Here is a 22,087-nt window from a genome sequence, read left to right on the forward strand (position 1 = left end):
GATTTCGCCAAGCCCCTGGGTTGGGCTTCTGTTGGCGGTACATGGGTGGCTGCCGTGAGGCAGGGACTCCGCTCCGGCACACTCGTGCGATGTGCCCAAGTTTGTTGCAGTGCGAACAAACAACGTTCCTGAACCTGCAAGTAGACCTGGGGTGATTCCCTCCGCAGCTTGCGCAGGGCGGCAAACGGGATCCGGGTTTTCCCCCAGGCCTCCAGTGACTGCTCTGCATTAGGTGACTGTCCTCGAACTCGGGATCCACGTAGTCGGGGCTTTCGTCTTCGTAGTGGACTCTGGTTTGTCTCGGTGCTGGCTGGGTTTCGTTGACCCTTCGTTGTATGGTCACTGCTGATTTCTCCGCTGATTCCGACGCTCTTGCTTTGTTCAATGCTGACTGTAGGGTTAGATTCGGGTTGGCTAACAGTTTCTTTTGCAACGAAATGTCTCTTACCCCACAGATGAATTGCTCTAAGATATGCTCTTCCAAATCCCTGTATTCACAGTGGGCTGCTATTCTTCGTAGAGCTGCAACAAATTGGTTAATGGATTCTCCCGCCTTTTGAGTCCTCATGTTGAATTCTTTGCGGCTGACATGGCGGGACGGTTTTGGCGCGTAATGTGTTTCCAAGGCTTGTTTCAGCGTCGCCCATGGTACTGCTTGTATTGGAGTAGGCGCGGTGAGGTCTCTGGCCGTATTGAAGACTTCCTTTCCGCAGTAGCCGAGGAAGATATTTTTCTTTCTTGCATCGGTGATCCCCGTGTACTCATTTGCTTCGAGGAAACACTCGAAGCGAATCATGAAGGCTTCCCATTCGTCGGTTGCTGGGTCGAAAGGAGCGGGGGGAGCATGCATCGCCATCTTCTCAGTTTGAATTTGCCGCGCTGCGGTGATCTGAGATGGCTGCCGGAATTTCTGCCGAATTCCTGGGCTGGATCAAATCCGGAGATTCTTGAAGTAGCGTTCTTCGTCCTATCTGTCTCTCATCCCACCTTCGTCGCCAATGTTAGATCTGGGCAACGAGAGACAGACTGCGGACACGAAGTAACTCAACAGCTCATTTTATTAGTAGTAGTAGTGATCCAGCTTACTCTGTGGTCGGAGGGTTCCCCTTTTATAGGGATGAGGCACGCCCACTGACCAATCAGAGGAATACCTGTTTCCCGCTGTAGGAGCGGACCTGAGGGAAGACTTATCCCGATATATGTTAATATCTAACAATAATTGATTGTAATTCTTGTGTTTTATTTGCTGGTCTAGGAACAAATAAAGATTGATTTGATTTGAATGTTTCTGTCCTTTTTGTTTACCATAAAATACATGACAGCTTCTGAATATTTGCTTCCTAGCCCTCTCTCTGGTTTTTTACAATTGTCGCCAAGAAGTTTTGGGGGCCCAACAGAACATGCTAGTGATCACCTATAACGTCCTTTATAGTGTGGAAAGTTATCACCCAGCCCTCTCCCAGAAAAATGAAATATCCTACGAAATATTGAAAAGGCAGAATATTATATTTCCCTGGATGTGAAAAGGAAGAAATATGTTTTAAATTGAGAATAGCTCCCTGTAGCTTCCTGCCTCCACTCACTTTGTCAATGAGCCATTAAGAAGGCCAAGCTAGTCCCTTTACATAATAAAGAGTTCTCCCCTTCAGCTCCAGAGGGGTGGGATTAAGGCATGATAATATTGGCCCTTTACCCAACTCACCACATCGCATCTGAGAACTCAACCAAACCTGGATTCAAAATGCAGCCTAGAGAGTTGCCCCTGCATGGCCCCATGGGAGTCTGACAACCAATCAAAATACAAGATCAAGATCAAAGGCCAGAGAGGGCATAAAACCAGGGACTCAGCTTCTCTTCCACCCTTCTCTTCTTCTCCACCAACATTGAAGCGTGTGATCACCTTTTCTGTTCAGGGCTCAAGCCATGTGGTCCTGTCCACCATTAAACCATCTTTCCAAGCAGCCTCCATGTCTCCAGTGTCTTTTTCCCCACTTGGAGCTGAACCCAGAAGGACATTTCTTTCAACAATAGCTTGGGTTCTGGTTATCTTTGGGTCTTTTTCATGTAGAACCTACCTAAGCTATACAATGTAATTGGAAAAGGATACTCCAGGTATCCATCCTGAAAGCAATCAGGTGATGGATTTTCTCAGAAGGATTTCTGGAAGAGTTCAAGAGCACAACAGCAGTTTATCCTAACCAAGATGTTAGTTAAGCTCTATCATCCCACCATTCTCTGAAAGGATGCTTGTATGAGGTGGGATGAAGCTTCTGCTATCAGTTTTTCAAACAAAGATTTGAATCTGAGAGCTCAAATCACTGGCTTCCATAGGCTGGATTCAAACATTGCAGTGAGCCATAATGAAGTTTGTTTAGTTCTGAATTTTGAACCATTGTAGTTTGTTCAGTATAATTTGTATTTCTACTCAACCTATTAAGTGAGGGAATTATAGTACAGTAGAATTAAAGAACTGAAGCCAAATCCTTTAAAATTGAGAATTAAGTACAGTGCTCCAACACAAAAACAAATTTAAATAAGAGAAAATATGTGTGATTCATAAAAATGCATACATATATGCTCCTGAGTCTGTTGATTCCTGGCGACTACCTGGATGAGTTTTCTTGGAAAAATAATAACAATTATAAAACTTAAATGGATTGATATTTTTACTTTAAATATTTGTTTGTTACAAATACCAATGTGTATTATTGTATAACATCATTCATAAACTGCTTGTATTCACATTTTCTCCTCCAGACTCACTGAATCTCCTTATTCTTCAGTTATTCTCACTGAAAGACTTTAAATTTCTCATTTTAAATTATTTCATTTCTCATTTTAAAACATACATGAATTAATTTTCTTTCAAATCTGCAAAGCGGAACCAAACTTTTAAGATTACCATAGTGGGTTCCGCAGTGGGAACACCAGTAAGCATCTAAATTGATAGAGCTCGAGTTTAGCTTACTTTTAGCAATAGCTTTTTTTTTTTTGGACACATTTTTATTTTGGGAACTTTACATAAAAAAACAGAATAAGCCTCATCGTTCTCAGCACACCCATTTTTTAAATAGACAGTTACGGAAGTGGCCGACGGACGAATAGCAGGAGCTTATCCAATTCCTGGAGGTGTGTTGTAGGAACGCGGAGCAAACCCCTCTATTTTCGTTCCCGCAGTCTTCTTTTCTATTCCTTATTATAGAAGCGCTTCCGGCGGCGTGTAGCATTCTGACATCACCCCCCCGCCCGCACCCTAATGACGTCAGCCCCGGGAGCAGTGTGTGACGACAGTGCGTAGGGGAACGTGGTGACGTACCCTATTTAAAGGTCCCCAAGTAGAGGATGGAGGCAGAATCAGCAAGTGCTGCTACCGCGTGGGGGTCCGTGGCTGCGGAGTAGCCGAGAGAGAGAGAGAGAGGCTGCGCCGCGTACCCTCCCCGGGAGCGCTGGGCCTGAGTAGGGCAATAAGCGGAGATCGTTCGCTCCATTCTCCCTCCTTTCCCTCTCCCGTTCTTCCCCATTTTTGGCGGCTGCGGGGGCCGGTGGGAGGGTCGGAGCGGAGCAAAGCGAGAGCGGGTGCCTTCCGCTCCGCCTTCCGCTCCTCCTGCCCTCTCAGGCTCCGAGCGTGGAGGGAGTAGGGCGCGCTCTCTCTTCAGTGCCCTGCGCAGGGAACCTGGAAAGGCAGCGAGGGGTCGCTTGGCCGAGCGCGGTGGCGTGTGCGCCGGCACGGGAAGGAGGTGTGAGGAGGAGCAGGAGAAAACCTGAGCCGCCTGGCGCGCCTCGGCCCTGGACTGGGAAGCTCCGCGTCGGAGGTGCCGGAGAGGCAACCGCTCCCCCCACCTCCTCCTCCTCCTCCTGCCGCTGCAGCCCGCGCTTTGGCCCCGCTGCTGCAGCGAGGGGCTAGAGGGGCGCTGCTGCCGCTGCTGCCACTCCTCCTGCCTGGCTGCTGCTGAGCATGATTGATCTGCCGGACACGAGACGGAGGAAGAGGCTGCCCCGCTGCAGAAGCGGGCGGGATTGAAGGGAGACCTGCCCTGCCTTGCCGTGGGAAGGACCGCGGTTCTTCGGCCGCCTCCCGCGTTTCACCCACTGCCTTCCCGTTTCATCTGCTGCCCCGCATCCCCTCCCGTCCTAAAAGGGGATGCGTGGCCCGTGCCCTGCCTCAGCTACCGGTCTACCGGAGCCCGATGTCAGCGCCGGCAAGGGGGCTGCTGCCGGTTGCTGCTACTGCTTGGGAAAATGAAGCGACACCCCACATGCTCTCGCTGCTGCAGCCGCCGCCGCCGCCGCTGCTGCTGCTGCTATCGACGGGGGTGTTAGAAGGAAGGGCGGCGCGGAGCGCTGCGCACACCGCAAGCCCCACGAGCCTGCTCTCTACCTGAGGCGGACCGCGATCCGGGCGCTCGTGGTTCTCGGGCATTTCAATAAACTGCTTAGGCATCCGCGCTGCTGTGGATTTTTTTTTTAATCCTCCTGCTAGAGGCGGTCGAGTGCCTCCCCTTCTCCCGCAGAAGGAGGATTGGCTTGGTGCTGCCGCTGCCTCTGCTTCTACCTCCTTCTTATCCGCCTCCTCCTGCCAGGGAGCTGGAGCTCTCCCTGGACCCCTTCGTGCAGGGGGCTCGCTGAAGAAGACGGGCTCTGCGAGGCTATGGGGAGGGTCTCTTCATGTTGATGCCCTAGGTCGATTCTCCTCCTCCCCCTCGAAAGGGTTGCGATTTCCCCCCTCCCCCCAAAAAAATCCCTTCTACATTCCCAAATGCCTGTAGACTTTTGTGATTAAAATCCGGCCGAAGAAGGCACGTAAGATCACCTGGAAAGGCAGAAAATTGGCTGGAGAGACCTGTCAGGATTAATACTGTAACTGGCCGGGGTGAGCTGGCAGCGTAGGAAACGGGGAAAAATCCTTTAAAGAATTGATCTGCTAAGCAACGCTCACGGCACGTCTTCATTGGTCATCATGGGGTAAGGCTTTCATACTAAATTGTGGAGTTGTAACAAGGAAAATCGAGTATTCGGTTTCTAGGGGTTTTTTTATCTTTAAGGGGAAGAGCAAAGCATTGTCTGGGAGAGTGCTAGAATTAAAAGCTCAACTTCTGAATGGCAGCTAGATAGCTTGCTTGGTCAGCAGCCCTGAAGCTCGTCTATTCAACAATCTATTCCGATCTGAAGTAGGGAACTCAACATTTTACTGGGTCTTTTAGCCAGAAACCAAAAAAACATGTTCCTCAGTTTTTTGTCATGAAGGTACTGTTGACTGGACAAGTACTCTCTCCAGTCAACAGTACACACTGTTGACTGGAGAGAGTACTTGTTCTAGGTGTAGGAGTCCAAAAAGGTGTCCCTACATCCATTGTCTGAAACAGGAAAAAGCATCTTTGGTACAACTATGACCTGGACGATTGAGAATCGTCATAGACTCCTATAGGAGCACTTCTCAGAGCTATTGAAGTGTAGAGAACCAGCAGGTTGAACTTCCTTGCTTACAAGTTCTTTCTTGACAAATATAGCTTACACTTTGTTCCTTGGATTTAGGCTGAGTGCTAGGGAGAAATAGGTAGCATTTTGAAGAGGTTCCAAAATTAATGATTCATCCTCCTTTGTATTTAAAGAACTTGCATGCTACATCTCCTAAAGCTGATTGTAGCTAATGACAACTATCGTATGTATCATTTGTTGGCTACTGAACAATTTAGACATTGTTTATAATGTTTCAGCAATTGTATTGGTTTGCAGGTTGCCCAGGATGAGGTAGGCCTCATTAGAGAAACGGACACAAAGGAGATAAATGTGTTTCATCTGCTTTTTCTGGGATTCAAATTCTAATGTGTTATTAGATACCTTCGTCTACTAACCAGAAAAGGAATCCAAAGACTGTAGAAGAAAAAAAAATGCAAGAGGATAACCCTAATTTTTCAACCATGGACAGAGGGAAATGGAGGTGATATACAGGATAGTCAAGGATCCAACAAAAACTGCTCAGAGAGTGGATGGTTGGTGTAATGATTAAGGCAAGAGGCTAGCAGTCAGGAGACACTAAATTCTAGTTCCGCTTTAGGCATGAAAGGCAGCTGGTGCCTTGAGACAGTCCATCTCTCTCAACTCAGCCATAGGATTGTTGTGGGGTAAAATCAGAGGAGGAAGGAGTATTATGTATGCTTGCCGCCTTGAGTTACTTATAAAATAATAAAAGTGGGATTAAAATCTAATAAGCTACTAAGGAGCTAGGACATAGAAATAAATTTCAGAATTATTATGGGCAGCAGGACTAGCATTTAAAACATTTAATTCTGCAGATCTTGGAATTTTCAGCGATAATTCCATTTTTGATGTAATACTCCTGTTCTTACTTCTATCCTACCTGTTTGGTACTTGTTTCAATTCCAAGCATATGAGCTTATGATTATTATGACAATGACCTTTATTACTAATGATTGCAAGATGTTTCATAGCTCAGTTAAATTATACTTTACGCAAGTGTAGAACTCTCATTTTTTTCATCAAATACTGAAGTTGAATGAAAATAGTTTTGGGGCAGTTGCTGCTTTTTAACAAGATATTTATCTCTTCATAATTTTAAATGTGCATTTTTTTTCTATTTTGAGTTTGAAATTTCAAGAAATTCTGTACTGTACTTCAAACATGAAAGTGCTCTAACCGTATTTCAAGGCCATGATAGGTCACTTAGAACTTAACAACCTTGATTTCAAACACACCAATGTGGTCAGAACAATGCTATTTCACAACATTTGGGATTCAAATGATTCAAAATTACATATTTTGCATACTTCAAATATAAAACGGTTTGTGATATATACAGTCCTGTCCAATATTTCCTACACAGTATAAAAGCTCTACAGGTGAACATCTCAGTGCTGGGAGTCTGACTTCAAACATAACCTTTCGCTGGCATTCCATAGAAATCTATAACAATAAAGACATTGTTGGGCTGTGCTTAAATCTTGGCGATATCTCTTCCCTGGTCATTTCTCAGCTGGATATCAAAGCTGAAAGAAAAGTATTGAGGAGGGACAGAAAAATGAGGGCTTGGCAGGTACCTTGAACCATCCTTTTTCTCTTAAATCTTTCCCCCCTTTATTGTACGCACTACTCTGCTTACACATGAGGAAGGCACTTCCTCACACTTCTCCTGTCTATTACTTACTTGGCAGATTTTCATAAGTTGAGGACCAGGCTTTTAAAACGTTAGATGTATCCCCATTCAAAAATTGACAGAATTGAAATTTTAACTAAACTTTAAAATTGTAAAGTATATGGGAGTGTATTTAGTGAACTTTAAATCAGACTTCATGCAGCGTTTGTTCTGATATCAGCCCCTTCCTTGTTTCAGCCCAATTGATCTTTTAAAGAGTGTTTCTCAACTTTAACTATTTTAAGATGTGTGGACTTTCACTCCTAGAATACCCAGTAAGCATTCTGAGTGTTTATGTCCATACCAGAGGTGGGTTGCAAATCCCGGCACTACTGGTTTGCTCGTGCACGCTCATCCCTGTGCGCAACACTTCTATGCATGCACAGATGCGTCCAGGCGGGTGGGCGAAACCTCCCGCCACCGCCACTACCAGTTTGCCTGATCGGGGCTGATTCAGGAGTAACCCACCTCTGGTCCATACATCTTAAAATGAATAAGAATAAGAAACACTATTTTATAGAGTGGTATGTCACTCAAAGCTAATTGTAACCTTCCTCTTCAGAAAATTTGCCCACGTTGTTAGAAATATACATTTAGAATTATAGGGCTGGAGGGGACTTTGGAGTTTTTCTAGGGAACAGTCCTTATATCATCATTGGTAAAATGTCCAATATTTTCTTGAAAAGCTCTAGTGATCTGAGTACCCAAAACTTCAGGAGGCAAGCTATTCCTTTGGGTAATTGTTCTCACTGTCAGGAAATTTCTCCTTAGTTCCAGGTAGGACCTCTCTTTAAAGAGCGTCCATGCATTGCTCCTTGCCCTGCCCTCAGGTGCTTAGGAGAATAAGTCAACTCTGTCATGTCTGTGACTGCCCTCAAGTACTGGAAGATGGCTATCATATCATCTCTAATCCTTCTCTTCATTAGGCTACATACTTATTTCCCTTAACTTTCATCTTATGGTTTAGTCTCCAGACCTCTTATCATCTTTGTTGTTCTTCTCTACACTCTTTCTAGGACCTCAGCATCATTTTTGTATCGTGATGATAATAACTGGACGCAATATTCCAAAAGTGGCCTCACTAGTGCAATCTAGAAGGTTACTATCACGTCCTGTGATTTATTGTGATGCCTCTGTTGATGTAGCCTAGGGCTGCATTGGGTTGTTTGGGCAACTGCAGCACACTCATACTTAAGTGATGGTCCACTAAGACAACTAGATCCTTCTTGCAGTTATTAATGTTGAGCTAGGTACTGTTTATTCTATACTTGTGCATTTAGTTTTTCCTGCCTAAGTGCAGGACTTTACTTTTCTCACCACTGAACTACATCTCATTTCTCTAGGCTGTCAAGATCCTTCTGATATTTGAGTCTTTTTCCCAAAGTGTTAGCAATTCCCCACAGCTTGGTGTGGCCTACAAACTTGCTGAGCTCCCTTTCTGTCCACTCATCTAGATCATTTATGAAGATGTTGAAGAGCACTGGACCCAAGATAGAACCTTGAGGTTCCCCAGTGCATGCTTCTCTGCATGTATATGTAGTTCTATAGAGGTCTACATGTTGAGTGTACTTGGTCAGCCAATTGCGAAGCCATTTGGTGGTGATACTGTCTATCCCACATTGTTCCAATAGAATGTGATCTATTTTGTCAAATGCCCACCTATACCGTATCCAGAGCATTTCCTTGAACCATTAATTAGTTACTTTATCAAAGAAGACAGTAAGATTTGTTTTTAATTAATCGTCGTGTTCCTTTCTAGGTGTTCACAAATCCCCTGCTTGATGATCTTTTCTAGGATTTTTCCAAATATTAATGTCAAGCTGATTGCCTTGTAGTTTCCTGGTTCCACTTCCCCCCACCCCTTTTTGAAAATTGGAACCATATCAACTCTTTTCCAGTTGCCTGGCACTTCCCCTGTGCTCCAGGAGTTCTGAAACATTTTGTTCGGTGGTTTTGAGATCACATCTGCCAGCTCTTTCAGTGCCCTGGGATGTAAACCATCTGGTCCTGGCAATTTGAACTCATCTAAAATGGAAAGGAGTTTTCTTACTATCTTTTTGCTTATTTAGACCTGCTTTCCTGTTCTGTTTCCCACGGTGCTGTTTTTGATGGGTTGGGCTATTTTTTCTTTTTGTGTGAAAATAGATGCAAAGAAGAAATTAAGCAGTTCTGCTTTTTCCTGCTGCCCATCACTATCTTGCCATCTTCTTCCATTAGGAGACTATGAATGACTTTATCCTTATTCCTTATATATTGAAACTTTTTTCCTAAGTTTTGGCATTAGTTCATCCTAAGCCTTAACTTTTCTGATTCCATCCTTGGCAGCCTCGAGCTATTTGCTGATATTCTGTTGTAGTTATGAACCCCTCTTTTCACCTTTTATACTTGTCTTTTTTGTCCCTCAATTTGTCATAGAGCTCTTTATGCAACCATACTGGCTTTGTTTAGGCCAGGAACCCTTTTCTTTCTTTCACTGTGGTATTGTGTTTGGTTAGGCTTTAATAATTTTGTTTTTCAGAGTTTCCCAAGCATCTTGAGTGATTTGGGGAACTTTCCTAATGTGATTCAGGAAATGTTGAAAAAAATCCTTAACATCATTTTTTAAAATACTCCCATTCACATTACATTAAGAACAGATTCAGTGCCATTTTAAAAACATAATATTGCATTGCAAATTTTAATGAGCCATCTTCTGTTCAACCAGATGACCGGACTCAGATTTTTATCATAACCCTTTACAAGATGCTCACATTTTAAATTATTTGATTAGCATAGTACAAAATAATTTGTTGGCAAGCAATTTTACAGCTTTTACTGAAAAAGAAAATGGACATCCTCATGCTTTCTAGAGAGCCCTTTACAGAGTTTCCTGTAAGTGTGCTAGACACACATACACTTTCTATAATGTTCTTTCTGCAACAAATTATGGTTTACGTTTTGGTTGATTTTCTTTGTACACATGTGTCATCTGGCTGGATTCCCATCTGTCATTGGGTTGCTCTAATTTTGACTCAGATACACATGATAGCCAGCTGCTTCTGACCTCACTTGTAGCTAAAGTTTCATGTTGTACAGGATACATAGATCAAACATATTATCAAACAGGCCAAAATATACATGATGAATATTTCTTAAAGTTAAAATAGAAGGTAATAATATGGGCAAATAGAGATAAGGTAGTTTATAATTGGCTAACTTTTAAAACTAATAATAAAATAAGATTGTGATTATTTGATGAACGTATAAAAATGAAGTTAGATCTTCATGTGCTCCCTATTTATCTTCTTGCAGTAGCTCTTCTCCAATTACAACAGTTGGAAATGGCACACTAGTAAACAAAAATATTTTATCATGAGCATCTGGAATCTTGCCTAGATGGTTCTGTTTGATATTAAAATTATTTGTGCATCTGTAGCAGTTCTTTTTTTTTTAAAGAAAGGGAAGTGTCCCTATCATATCTAGCTTAGCCTCTTGCAATAAAATGACAAAAATATACCTAAGAGAATGGGGTTATTACATTTCTTTGTGGTAAAATTGTTTTCTTTCCTCCTTTCATTGCTGAGAAGTTAATTGCTAAGTTAAATGACAGTGAAATTATAGTTTATATATGTATTCCCAACCTTTATGTAATTTATGCAGAAATAAACCACTTAAAATATTTTTCCTGACATACGCATATCACAAAGAATATAACTATTTTTCTTGTAGATATTTTCAATGATCTGTACATTTATTTACCTTCATTTCAAAGTAAATATATGTAGGTCATCATGTAGCAAATTTTGTAATTTTATAGAAACCTGAAAAATAAAAAATCATGCATTGCGAAGGTAGAATATTTTCTTAAAGCAAATATGACACCCTCCCCCTCTTTTGCAACATGTTTCGTATTCTAAATAGGGGGATACAGTTTTTCCTATTTGTTCCCTTAAAATTCCATAAACATTCTTCCCCCAACTATACTGTGAGATTTTGGCAATTTTGTTGGTGCTATTTCGTGGGTAACTTCAGACTTTTTCAGGGTTTAGTGGAAAAGATTAAAAATGGAGGGAGGAATATGTTGTCACCCAGCAATCTTTTCCCATTTGTCCTTGAAAATCTCATATAATGGGGTAAAATTAGCTATTGCCATATTGCTAGAAAGCCTCCTGCAGCTTTGCGGAGTTCCCAACCCATTAGAAGTCTTCTGCCGTAAATCCATATCTTTTTCTTCATTTGTCAGAAACGTCCTCTTTTTATTATTCTGATTGTCTTTATGCATGTCTTTATGCTATCAGTTATCTGGCACACCATGTATGCAGAAGCCTTTGCCAGTAGTATTTTCTTTTACCTGGCTCCCACTTTCAATTTTATTTATTTTCCCATCTCACATACATGACTCTGGACAACTTCCCACGAGAGGTGGGAAGGTGTTAGGTATGGATGTAACAAACAAACGCACTAGGTGGGCAGAGAGGAGACAACCACAGCCGCGAGAAGGTTGAAAAGATTAGCAAATGTAGTGGCAGGAACCTGAGTCTTTCTTGAACCTTAGAGCAGTGGTGGTAAACCTGTGACATGTGTGTCAAAGCTGACATGCCACAGCTTGGGTGACACACCAGTGTTTACGAAGGCTGCGGAAGCCGAGTGGGAATGAGGTATGCTCTCGTACAACCCCTAGAGTTTGTGAAAATTGCCCCCCAAAAGATGTGTTTTTGTATGGCTTGCATTCTCCAAAGCCTCTTCCCCAACAAAGGTCTCAGATGACCTGGAATAGCAGGGGCCTGTTGTCAGAAAAAAACAACACTACCTTAAGTGGTGCATGGGAGATCCTGAGAAGCATTGTGCCTCTGGGGCAATTGCGCCATTCCCTAAAGCTTGTGTATGTTGGGAATGACCCAAGGTGACCTTTTTGAGTAGTAGTGGTGGCCCTAAGGCTCAAATTAATGCTGCCCCCTAATGCCACAGTTCAGCATGGCCTAAAAGGGGAATTAGATAATTCTCTTTTATTTGATATGTGTGTGTCAGAGAGACAGAGACAGGCAGACAGACAGACATGGCAGCAGCATCAGGTTAGGCATTTTCAGAATTTTTGACACATCAAGGCCTAAAAATGCTCACCATCACTGCTCTAGAGTAAGCTTTGGCTTCATGGACCAAGTGGCTTGAAGGATGCAGCACAAATGTCCATGAATGGAATTCTGGACATGAGGAAACAGCTATAAGAGCACTGGACTTTCTTGAGAAGATTCTTTTTTAAATTCCTGCTCAGCTCTAAAGCTCATTTCGCAATATTGGGACAGTCTTGGCCTGCAGTTAACAGAACTCATAATTTCTGTGAAGATTAAGTGGGATAATTCCAGTATACATTATTCTGAAATCATTGAGCAGAGGGAATAATACCCACCCGTTAACCAACAATAATAGGAGAATAGATGTTTATAAGAGCAGAGAAGCATGATTCAATTTAAGGTGAAAAATACTTTATTTAACAACAAAGTTTAAACAATGATTTTAAATCAGATTTCATTTGCTTCATATAGCAAGCATTTTGGTTCGGAAATAATTGACCGATATAACACTAAAATATAATGAAAATTAGTACCATTTCTTATTTTATTTTATTGTGCCTTTGAGTCAGGGTTGATTCCTTTTGACTGCCTGGACATGTCCCTGCAGTTTTGATTTCAGATTTCAGAAGTGATTTGCCTTTGTCTTTTTCCTAAGGCTGAGAGATAGTAACAGGCCAAAGTTGTACAGCTGCCTTTGCGCTTAGGGCGGCACTAGAATTCGCAATCTCCCTGTTTCTAGCCTGATGCCTTAATAACTACACTATACTGGCTCCTAGAATCCTTATACTATATTTCAAATGTGTATAGTAAACTGCTTAGATTGATACCAAACTCTGATGATGAATTGCTTGTTATCCATTGTTGTGTCCAGTTTCATTAGAACAGTGTTTCTTAATCTCCGTATGCTGATTTGGAAATTTTGCGAGTTACCATATTTTTCGGAGTATAAGATGCACTGGAGTATAAGATGCACCAAGATTTTGAAGAGGCAAATTAAAAAAAAAAGTTTTTGCACTCTGTAGACCTCCCCAAAATGGCCCGATTTTTGCAAAAACAGCCCCCTTTTTTTAAAAAAAGGGGCATGCCTTTAGAAGGCTTATAGAGTGTTCTCCCGGGGCTGGGGGGCAAAAATGAGCAAAAATCGGCTAGGTTTTCGCTCATTTTTGCCCTCCCCAACCCCCAGGAGGACTGTGGAACCTCCTAAAGGCTATGCATGGCCATTTTTGCAAAAGAGGCAGGGTTTCGGGAAGCCAAAAATGCTGTATTCAGTGTATAAGACGCACCCAGATTTTCACCCTCTTTTGTGAAGGAAAAGGGTGTGTCTTATACTCCGAAAAATACGGTAAGTCCATATATTTTAAAGTTGCCAAGTTTGAAAAATAATGACCTAACTTATGCCCCTTCCTGAAATGATTGAATGCATTCCTTAGCTTAAGGAAGAATATCCTAAGTCCACATATTTAGCTTTTTTGGAAAGGAAATGTTTCCCAATTCCTTGGTTACTTGGTAATTTTTTTCTTCAACCATATTTATTGATATGCTTCTTTGATATAAAAGGGTCAGAGCTATACATAACCTTATGCATTGGTCTATAATATAGGTTTATTTATTTGTCAATAAGTCTTCTGGCAGTTCACAACATTTTTGTTGAAACAATAAACCAGTGTATAAATCCAAAGTGAATGAAATCCATTAATAAAAATATTGCTCTGCTTTTTTAAAAAAAAAATAACTGCTAGCATTTGCCTATTTTCATAGTGGCTGCACATTGAGTTGGTATTTTAAGGGAGTTTTTTCCCCACAATACCTTTTTATTTCATTCCTGACTGTTCCTCTAAAATTTTGCCCCAGTGTTGGTCACTTTAGAGTTACTCTATTTTAATTATGGCTATACCCAATAATTAAAGGTATCATCCATTAATATGACTAGGTTACTGCTGATACCTGACTGGGTATTTATGACAAATGAAACAAGGCCAATTCAATAATGTCTTGCTTCCCTAAACTGGGGAGAAATGCTAATTTATTTCCACCAGTTGCTGCTTGATTGTTAACCAGTGATTGATTGCTAATTTTATGAAGGAAAACTTTTTCATCTGTTTTCTCATGGGCTTTTAAAAAGCTGCTGCATGACTGCAGTGACGTGCGGTGAGGGTTATGGCTGGGGAGGCTGGTGACGTCATCAGGAAGGCGGGGAATGGGACCACGTGTGCAGACCACGTGTGCAGACCACGTGGTCTCGTTCTCCGCCTTCCTGAGTGAACATTAAGGGGACCGCGGCGTAGCATTACTTCCTCCACCGGCACCAGTCCCTTTCACCCCGCTCAAGCCTTGCTGCCTGCAGCCACCGCCCGCCCTCGCTGCTCCTTTCGTTGCTTGCCCGCCCGCCTCTAAGGCACGCCAAAGCCTCCTTCGTCCCCCCCAGCGCGCGCCCTTTTTATTTCCCGCGACACCCCCCCCATTTCGGGAAAGCTTTCCCCATTGCCTGGGGGGTGAGGGGGGCGGCTCCTCTCCCCCCACTCCCTCCGTCCCTGCCTCTCTCCTCAGCCCCAAAGCTCCGTCCGCGCGACTCACTTCCAAGGCGATGGCTGCTCCATCCCGCTCCGGCTCTGGAAGCAACCGAAGATCAGGCTGCGTCGCTCGCTCGCTCGCCGGACTGCTTCGGCGCCATTCTGGCTACCTTCGTCCATCCGCGCCCGGGATATGCGGAAGCAGTCCGGTGGACGAGTGACCGAAGATCTTGCTGCCTCGCTCGCTGCCTCGCTCGCTCGCTCACCAGACTGCTTCGGCGCCATTCAGTCATGCAGTGACGTGCGGTCAGTAGAGGCAAGGGAGGCAGGGCCTCACCTCTCTTCATGGAATAATAGTATATAATATTATATACATCCGTTCGGCCGCGCCCGGGAGACGCGGAGGAAGAAATGTTGTCGGCGCCTCCGGATGACGAACCAGTCGCTTGCTTTCGTCATCGGGAGGCCGATAACATTTCTGCCTCCACGTCTCCCGGGCGCGGATGGACGAAGGTAGCCAGAATGGCGCCGAAGCAGTCCGGCGAGCGAGCGAGCAAGGCAGCGAGATCTTCGGTCACTCGTCCACCGGACTGCTTCCGCATCTCCCGGGCGCGGATGGACGAAGGTAGCCAGAATGGCGCCAAGACAGTCCGGTGGACGAGTGACCGAAGATCTCGCTGCCTCGCTCGCTCGCTCGCCGGACTGCTTCGGCGCCATTCTGGCTACCTTCGTCCATCCGCGCCCGGGAGATGCGGAAGCAGTCCGGTGGACGAGTGACCGAAGATCTCGCTGCCTCGCTCCCTCGCTCGCCGGACTGCTTCGGCGCCATTCTGGCTACCTTCGTCCATCCATGCCCGGGAGACGTGGAGGCAGAAATGTTGTCGGCCTCCCGATGACGAAAGCAAGCGACTGGTTCGTCATCCGGAGGCGCCGACAACATTTCTCCCTCCGCGTCTCCCGGGCGCGGCCGAACGGATGTATATAATATTATATACTATTATTCCATGAAGAGAGGTGAGGCCCTGCCTCCCTTGCCTCTACTGACCGCACGTCACTGCATGACTGTTAGAAAGCTGCTTTCGAATGGATGCTCAGCATCTGGAAGGAGCATTTGGAAAGACTTCATTTATTTATCCTGTTAAAGAACTTCAAAAGTTAGTAAGAAAGAAGACCTTTTGATACAGTAGAAGCCATATACATAAAAATCACTTTCCTTCCACCCTACTATTATATTAAACTGGCAATATATATAAAAAATATGTGGAACAAAATGCCACTGTGGCACTGGTTGTCTCAGACTCTTTTTTGTTTGCCATTTATTAACTGCTGCTTTGGTATGCAAGGAGATGATGGCCTGGAAAATATTCCACTTGGCAAGGTGGAAGGAAGAGGAAGAAAGGGATTATAAGAGAAAATATGGATTGGTGGGATCAAAGAGATGACTGGAACACTTTCGAAAGAATTATCAGTAATTTTTGATGGAACAAACCAAGGCATTTGCCTTGCAGTTGTCAAGTATCAAACTTAACTCTGTGATAACAAACAACCTGCCTTAGTTAAAAGTTATTTCACTGGAAATCAAACTGGAAGAAAGAAGCAAAAGATAATTTTAGATAAAACTTCTGTTATGGTGCTTTGTTTTAATTACATTTTAGAAGAAGTGTATTTTATTGCCCATATTTTCTCATCATGGGTATAGTTTTTCTTACCAAATAAAATATTAGTTTCCCAGTCTCTCCAAATGGTTAGTGTAGGAGTACCTGTTTTGTGCTAACTATAGAAATTCACTTACTGTAGAGCACTGTTTCTTAGCCTCAGCAACGTTAAGATGTGTGGAGTTCAGCTCCCAGAGTTCCCGAGCTAGAATGCTGGCAGTTGAAGTCCACTCATCTTGAGGTTGCTGCCATTGAGAAATAATAATATAGAGTGAGGTTGTCACACTGGTTTAATACAGGGAGGCAAAGCATGTAATGTTATTACCATTGCCACCATGAACTAATTTAGTTTGGATGTTTAGTAAATTTGACACTCTTCATTATATACTATTATAGGTGCCAAGAAAGGCCACGTGCTGATAAAATATATCAGATCGTCTCTGCATGAGAATGATGATTTGCAGACAGATAAAACAGGATAATAAAAAAAAGTGTTATTGAAGCAAGAACATTTTCAATCATATCAAGATTCTATTGTACAACTTATCTGAAATAAACATTTGCATGCATCCTGGCCACAAAGTGGAATGGCTTCTCATTTACTCAAATTTGTTGTGCAACCCAGCCAAGATAATCTTGTTGGCAATGGCAATTGCTGGACATTATCACAGTGTTAGTTGCCAGATTCCATGACACTTCACTCCTGATTTAAAATGTATTAGTTCTATTAAGGGCTTCCTTCTTCCCATAATAAATATAGTTCAATTATTAAATGCAACAATGGTGTATTTAGAAGAAGAAAGTTTCTGTCAGGCATCCTTAAAGATACATCTATACTATAATAGCTAATGGTTTATATATGAGGGAATTCTCTTTATATGCATTCATCTATATAGGACTCTATTTTATGCTCTCAAATAACAGAGATTTCACTTTTTTCTTTATGGAGAGTTCCTGAATATTGAATTCATGGAATTGTAAACAATTAGATAAATGAGCAGGATATGTGTTGCATCTACATATTTGCAATTTAGAAATAAAATGAGGATACTTAGATCAATGTCACGATTCCCTTCTTGGACTTGGACTGCTTAGATCTTTATTGGCAATTCAGACAAGTATTTTTCTACCTGTTATTTTCCACGGCTACTTCTAGATTGCTTTTTCTTTCTGGGAGAAATAGATTAAGAGAGAAATACCATATCCCAAAATTTGGGTTCTCTTATCTATGGAAATTAAATCTTTATTTGATTTATTGTATACGTTTCAAGATTGGTCGAATGTATTGTTTACTATATTGTTTTGCTACTATTTTATTATTACTAATGCTATTACTATTGTTTACTAAAATGATTTGTACGGGACTGTATTAATCTAGTATGTTCAGTTTAAAATTCTGTGAGGATCATTATCTGTATGAGAGCCACTTTGGTCTAGTGATTGAAATAACAGACAAAAAGCCAATACACCATGATTTCTAATCCCACCTTAGGCACTAAATCTTCTATGGGCCAATCACTCAGTCAGCCTAGTGACAAACTGCTTCTGAAAATCTGGCCCCAAAACTGCAAGGTGTAGAATAATTCAGGCACTCACCAGGAAGCAACAGTGATTCAAAGACACAAAATATATAGGTGTAATTATCTATATATTAGTTTATAGTTTTTATATCTCATATGTTTCACATTTTTCTTATACCAATTTCATTTATATGCTTAAAAAATCAAAATTACTATTTTAAAGAGAATGAAGAAATAGATGCCTTCTATCTATTGGTAGTGCTAAGTAAGGTGACCAACTTTTTTATAATGAAAAGGAGGACAAAACACGTTCTATTGTCCAAAATGCTAAGGTGACCAACTTTTTTACAATGAAAAGGAGGACAAATAAATTGGAAAAAATATATCGTAAATAAAAGAAATATTTTATTCATTGCAACAATAATACACTAAAATATGATATATGCATAATAAAAACATTTGCAACATTTTATATTGTAATTATGCTTACATGCCTGTTAATTATTATTTAAATGAGTACTTTTCCATTGAATTGATATTTTTTGTCAATGTATCATCTTCTAACAATATATTGGAAATATCTGAACAAGAAATATCCTTCATATTGAATTTTACGGCAAGTGCTGCAGCTAGAGTATCAACATTCAATCTTGATTTCTCACTTGTCGAAAAATCATTGGGAATTGAAAAAAACTCTTTCACTGCTGCATTAGTTCCAGGGCAGCACAGCGTAAATTGAACAAGTACAGATAAATTTTCACATGGAATATGTTCATTTTTGAAATGGCTGAAAATATCCACCCATCTTTTATCAATTTCAACATGTTGATTTTCCCATTGTATTAATTTTTCAGAATTTAAATATACATTCAGTCTTCTAATTTCTTCAAAGAGACAATTGTCGTCTATTTTAATGTCTAGCATTTCTTTAGATAAAAATTCAACACAAGATTCAATATCTGTTCAATATACTTGCGATGAAGTAAAAAAAAACACCATTAAAAACTGTTTAATAAAATACGTCACATAACGCGCAACAGATTAGCCTTCAAATATCAAAAAGGAGGACATGTAGGAGGACACTTTTCGAGGGAGGACAGAACTTACAAAAGAAGGACTGTCCTCCCTAAAGGAGGACGGTTGGTCACCTTATGCTAAGAACCACCATCTGAAAATACCATGAGTTCATTTAATACGTTTTTCCTGCAGTTTGGTTGCAGGGCTTATGTCTGGACAAAGAAATTCAGTACTCCTACAGAAACTCCTAGTCTTTGTACTTGGCAAATTAAACATATTGAAAGGTCTCAGTATCTAGTTGCTGGTTTCCTAACAAAGTGTCAATCTTTGGCTTTTAGACCACTTCAAATGAATTAAAGTAGGAATCTAGGACCTTTATTTTGATTCTTAGCTCAAATATTTTCAGTGTCAGGAATTGACAATAGTCTATGTTGTGGTTTCAACCTGTCTGTACTCTGCTGACAAACAGTATTAAGCAATCTTCCCAACATATCTAGAATGTTTTGCCTTTGTGCAGGCAATAATTCTTGATCACAATGAGTACAAAATAATAGTGTATCATAATACCACATTGGATAATATAACAAGTGGATATTATCCTTGTATCACATGATTGCATGCAACTACACAAACAAATGAATTTGCATTGTGACATGTTTTGTCACTTCTTTCCTCATCCACCCTGCAGATACTTATGTGTTCTGACCCCCCTTCCTCCGTTGCCCACACAGAACACACACTCCGGAACAGTACAGAACAAGGTTTATTGCACAAACAGACAAGAGGTTCCGTGGCAGCAAGCCACCAAGACAAAACTCACAGGAACAGAACACAAAAGCAGCTATCCAGCTTGCCAGGATTCCAGACTAGAGCTTCTGGCATAAGTCTTCTGTTGACTGCTGCAAAGGGCGTATGCAAAGTCAACCCTTTTATAACCTGGAAAGGGCGCCTCCCAAACAGCAGCTGAGAGCTCTTTACCGCCTATAATTACGCCCACGCTCCTTGCGTTTATGGGCGCGGCGGTAACGGGCGTCCAGAAACTCCCTGCTGAGTCCTGAGTCACTGTCATGTGACTCTTCCCCGCTGCTCCAAGGCATGGCATCGGGAGCCCCCCTCCTCTGGCTCTCACCGCTGCTCCATGCCTCAGGCGCCTCCTGGTGGCCGACCAGACTCTCGGATCCCTGCTCAGCATCCGAATCCAGTCCAGGGTCCCCCATCTCCTCTGGAGCTGACTCGTAGGGACCCTCACTCTCGGAGTCTGATGGCAATGGCAACGGCAACGGCTGGGCCACAACACTTATGTATGCCAAGTTGATCTATTTGACTTCCTTTAGCCAAGAGCACAGTGGCTGTGGCGCTATTCCTCTATGGTCTGGATAGACCTCTGCTTTATCAGGAATACAATGGATCTGAGACTTTTATACAGTGCAAGTATATCATTTACCACTTAGCCAGAGACATACAATGCTTTTATCAAATAATTACTATTAAAGCTGTCCATTCTGCCTTTTGGCTCCAAATTATCCCATAAAATAAACTAAGGAGTAATTCCCAATTACTGGTATGCGTATCCAGATAGGTTCTGAAATTTTCTTGGCTTGTAATCTGTGAATAGGCTAACTTCATTAATTTATTTAGCAGTCCTAAAGGAGTAGAAGAACAGAGATATATGGCTTTGTTAACAGTAACTGTGAAACTTATCAGAGTAAAAGACCGGTGTAAAATTGAATGAATGAAATTACATAGCTTCCCACATGACTTCAATTATAGCAATATCTTTTCCTTAACTTAGTATAAAATATTAGTCCAACAGTATCTTGCCCCATGTTTGAATCGAGATTCACAATGGTACTAAAGATCTTTTAATTACAAGGCAATTCTGAAGACGTGGCCTACTTGAATTAACTCCCTAACTCCAAAGCTCATTTAGATTGACACGATAATCATCTATCCAGAAATCATCACAAGTTTCTGTGAATGAAATTCCCAACAGATTAATAAAACCCTGGAGAACTTTAGAACTCTGATTTGATTAATACTGCATCTCTGTCTTTCAATATGATGTACTAGCATGTAAATATAAAAACATATTTTTTCCTAATTATAAGACTGTTAGTTTATAATACTGTAATGAATTTAAAAATATTTTCCAAACTTGCAGTGATATTCTTTGAAAGTGGAGTCCCAAAGGTGCTTTTTTTAAGGAGGCAACTGGACTTTCTTGTTTTTCTTTGAAGACATTTCACTTCTCATCCAAGAAGCTTCTTCAGCTCTGACAGGATAGTGGAGAATGGAAGGATTTATATTCCTTGCAGACAGCTGATCATTTGCATCCTTTTAGAGGGTTGTTGCAGCACTTGGAGATTTATCTGTGTCTTTAGAGTGACTTGAGTAGTGCTCCTGGTTTCTGCAGTTTGCAATTTTTCTCTTGGAAATCCATTCATACTTCCACACCATTCAAAGGGTGTTTACCAAATTATACAGTTAAAAATCTGTAGAGATTCTCAGTCATCCAGGTCATGGTTGTTCCAAAGGTGCTTTTTCAGGAGGCAACTGGATTTTCTTGTTTTTCTTCCTTTCCAAAGAAAGAATTACAACTTCATACATCATGCCAATTCATGATTTGATGAAGAACCACAGTTAATAGGATTCAGATAGTGCCTTAACTAGTTATTCACAGAAGGGTCCAAAAATATACTTTTGATATTTGAAATGAATTAGTGTGAAAAGATTGAAAGGTTCTTTATCAGACGTCTGTCAGCTGCTTTTAAAAATTCCCCAACTCTCTGGGTGACCCCAAATCTTTAGAACAGAGTTAGGGAGCATAGCAAAGAGAATGTGTTGTATTAACAGATGGGGGAAAAGAATGTTATAATACCAATTCCCCACTATCAGCATGATCACTCTTTGTAACTGTATTTCACCAATAAAATTGATACTTATCAGAAATACCATTATATTATTTTAATAATAAAAAGTTAAATAAGCCTGTAAATAAGTCATATAATTAGGTGACCTTTAATCAAAAAAAACTTGCAATATTGACAGCCCATGTTTAAAGAAGCTGACAGATGTAGGAGGGCAGAGGAGGAGGTGGTATATCAGTAATGCCTCTATATTTAGATATGTCTCCTTTATTTGACTGTACAGCTGGCCACTCAATTTATTTTAATGGACTTGCAGT

The 22,087-nt window shown here is 41.6% G+C and overlaps 1 protein-coding gene across 2 annotated transcripts in view; it reads left to right on the forward strand.

Annotated features, from left to right (window-relative positions):
* The first annotated feature begins 2,834 nt into the window (after positions 1-2,834).
* HOMER1 (homer scaffold protein 1) overlaps positions 2,835-22,087 on the forward strand; it is a 67,830-nt gene continuing 48,577 nt past the window's right edge. The window contains exon 1 of one of the 2 annotated variants that reach the window (XM_081945273.1): positions 2,835-4,962. In XM_081945273.1, the coding sequence (XP_081801399.1) occupies positions 4,958-4,962 (5 nt within the window). In that variant the 5' untranslated portion in view covers positions 2,835-4,957. The remainder of the gene's footprint in view (positions 4,963-22,087) is intronic. The other variant, XM_081945272.1, reaches the window with a different exon arrangement.

Source organism: Natrix helvetica (genome assembly GCF_964273705.1).
Source record: "Natrix helvetica genome assembly, chromosome: 2".
NCBI classification, from domain to species: domain Eukaryota; kingdom Metazoa; phylum Chordata; class Lepidosauria; order Squamata; family Natricidae; genus Natrix; species Natrix helvetica.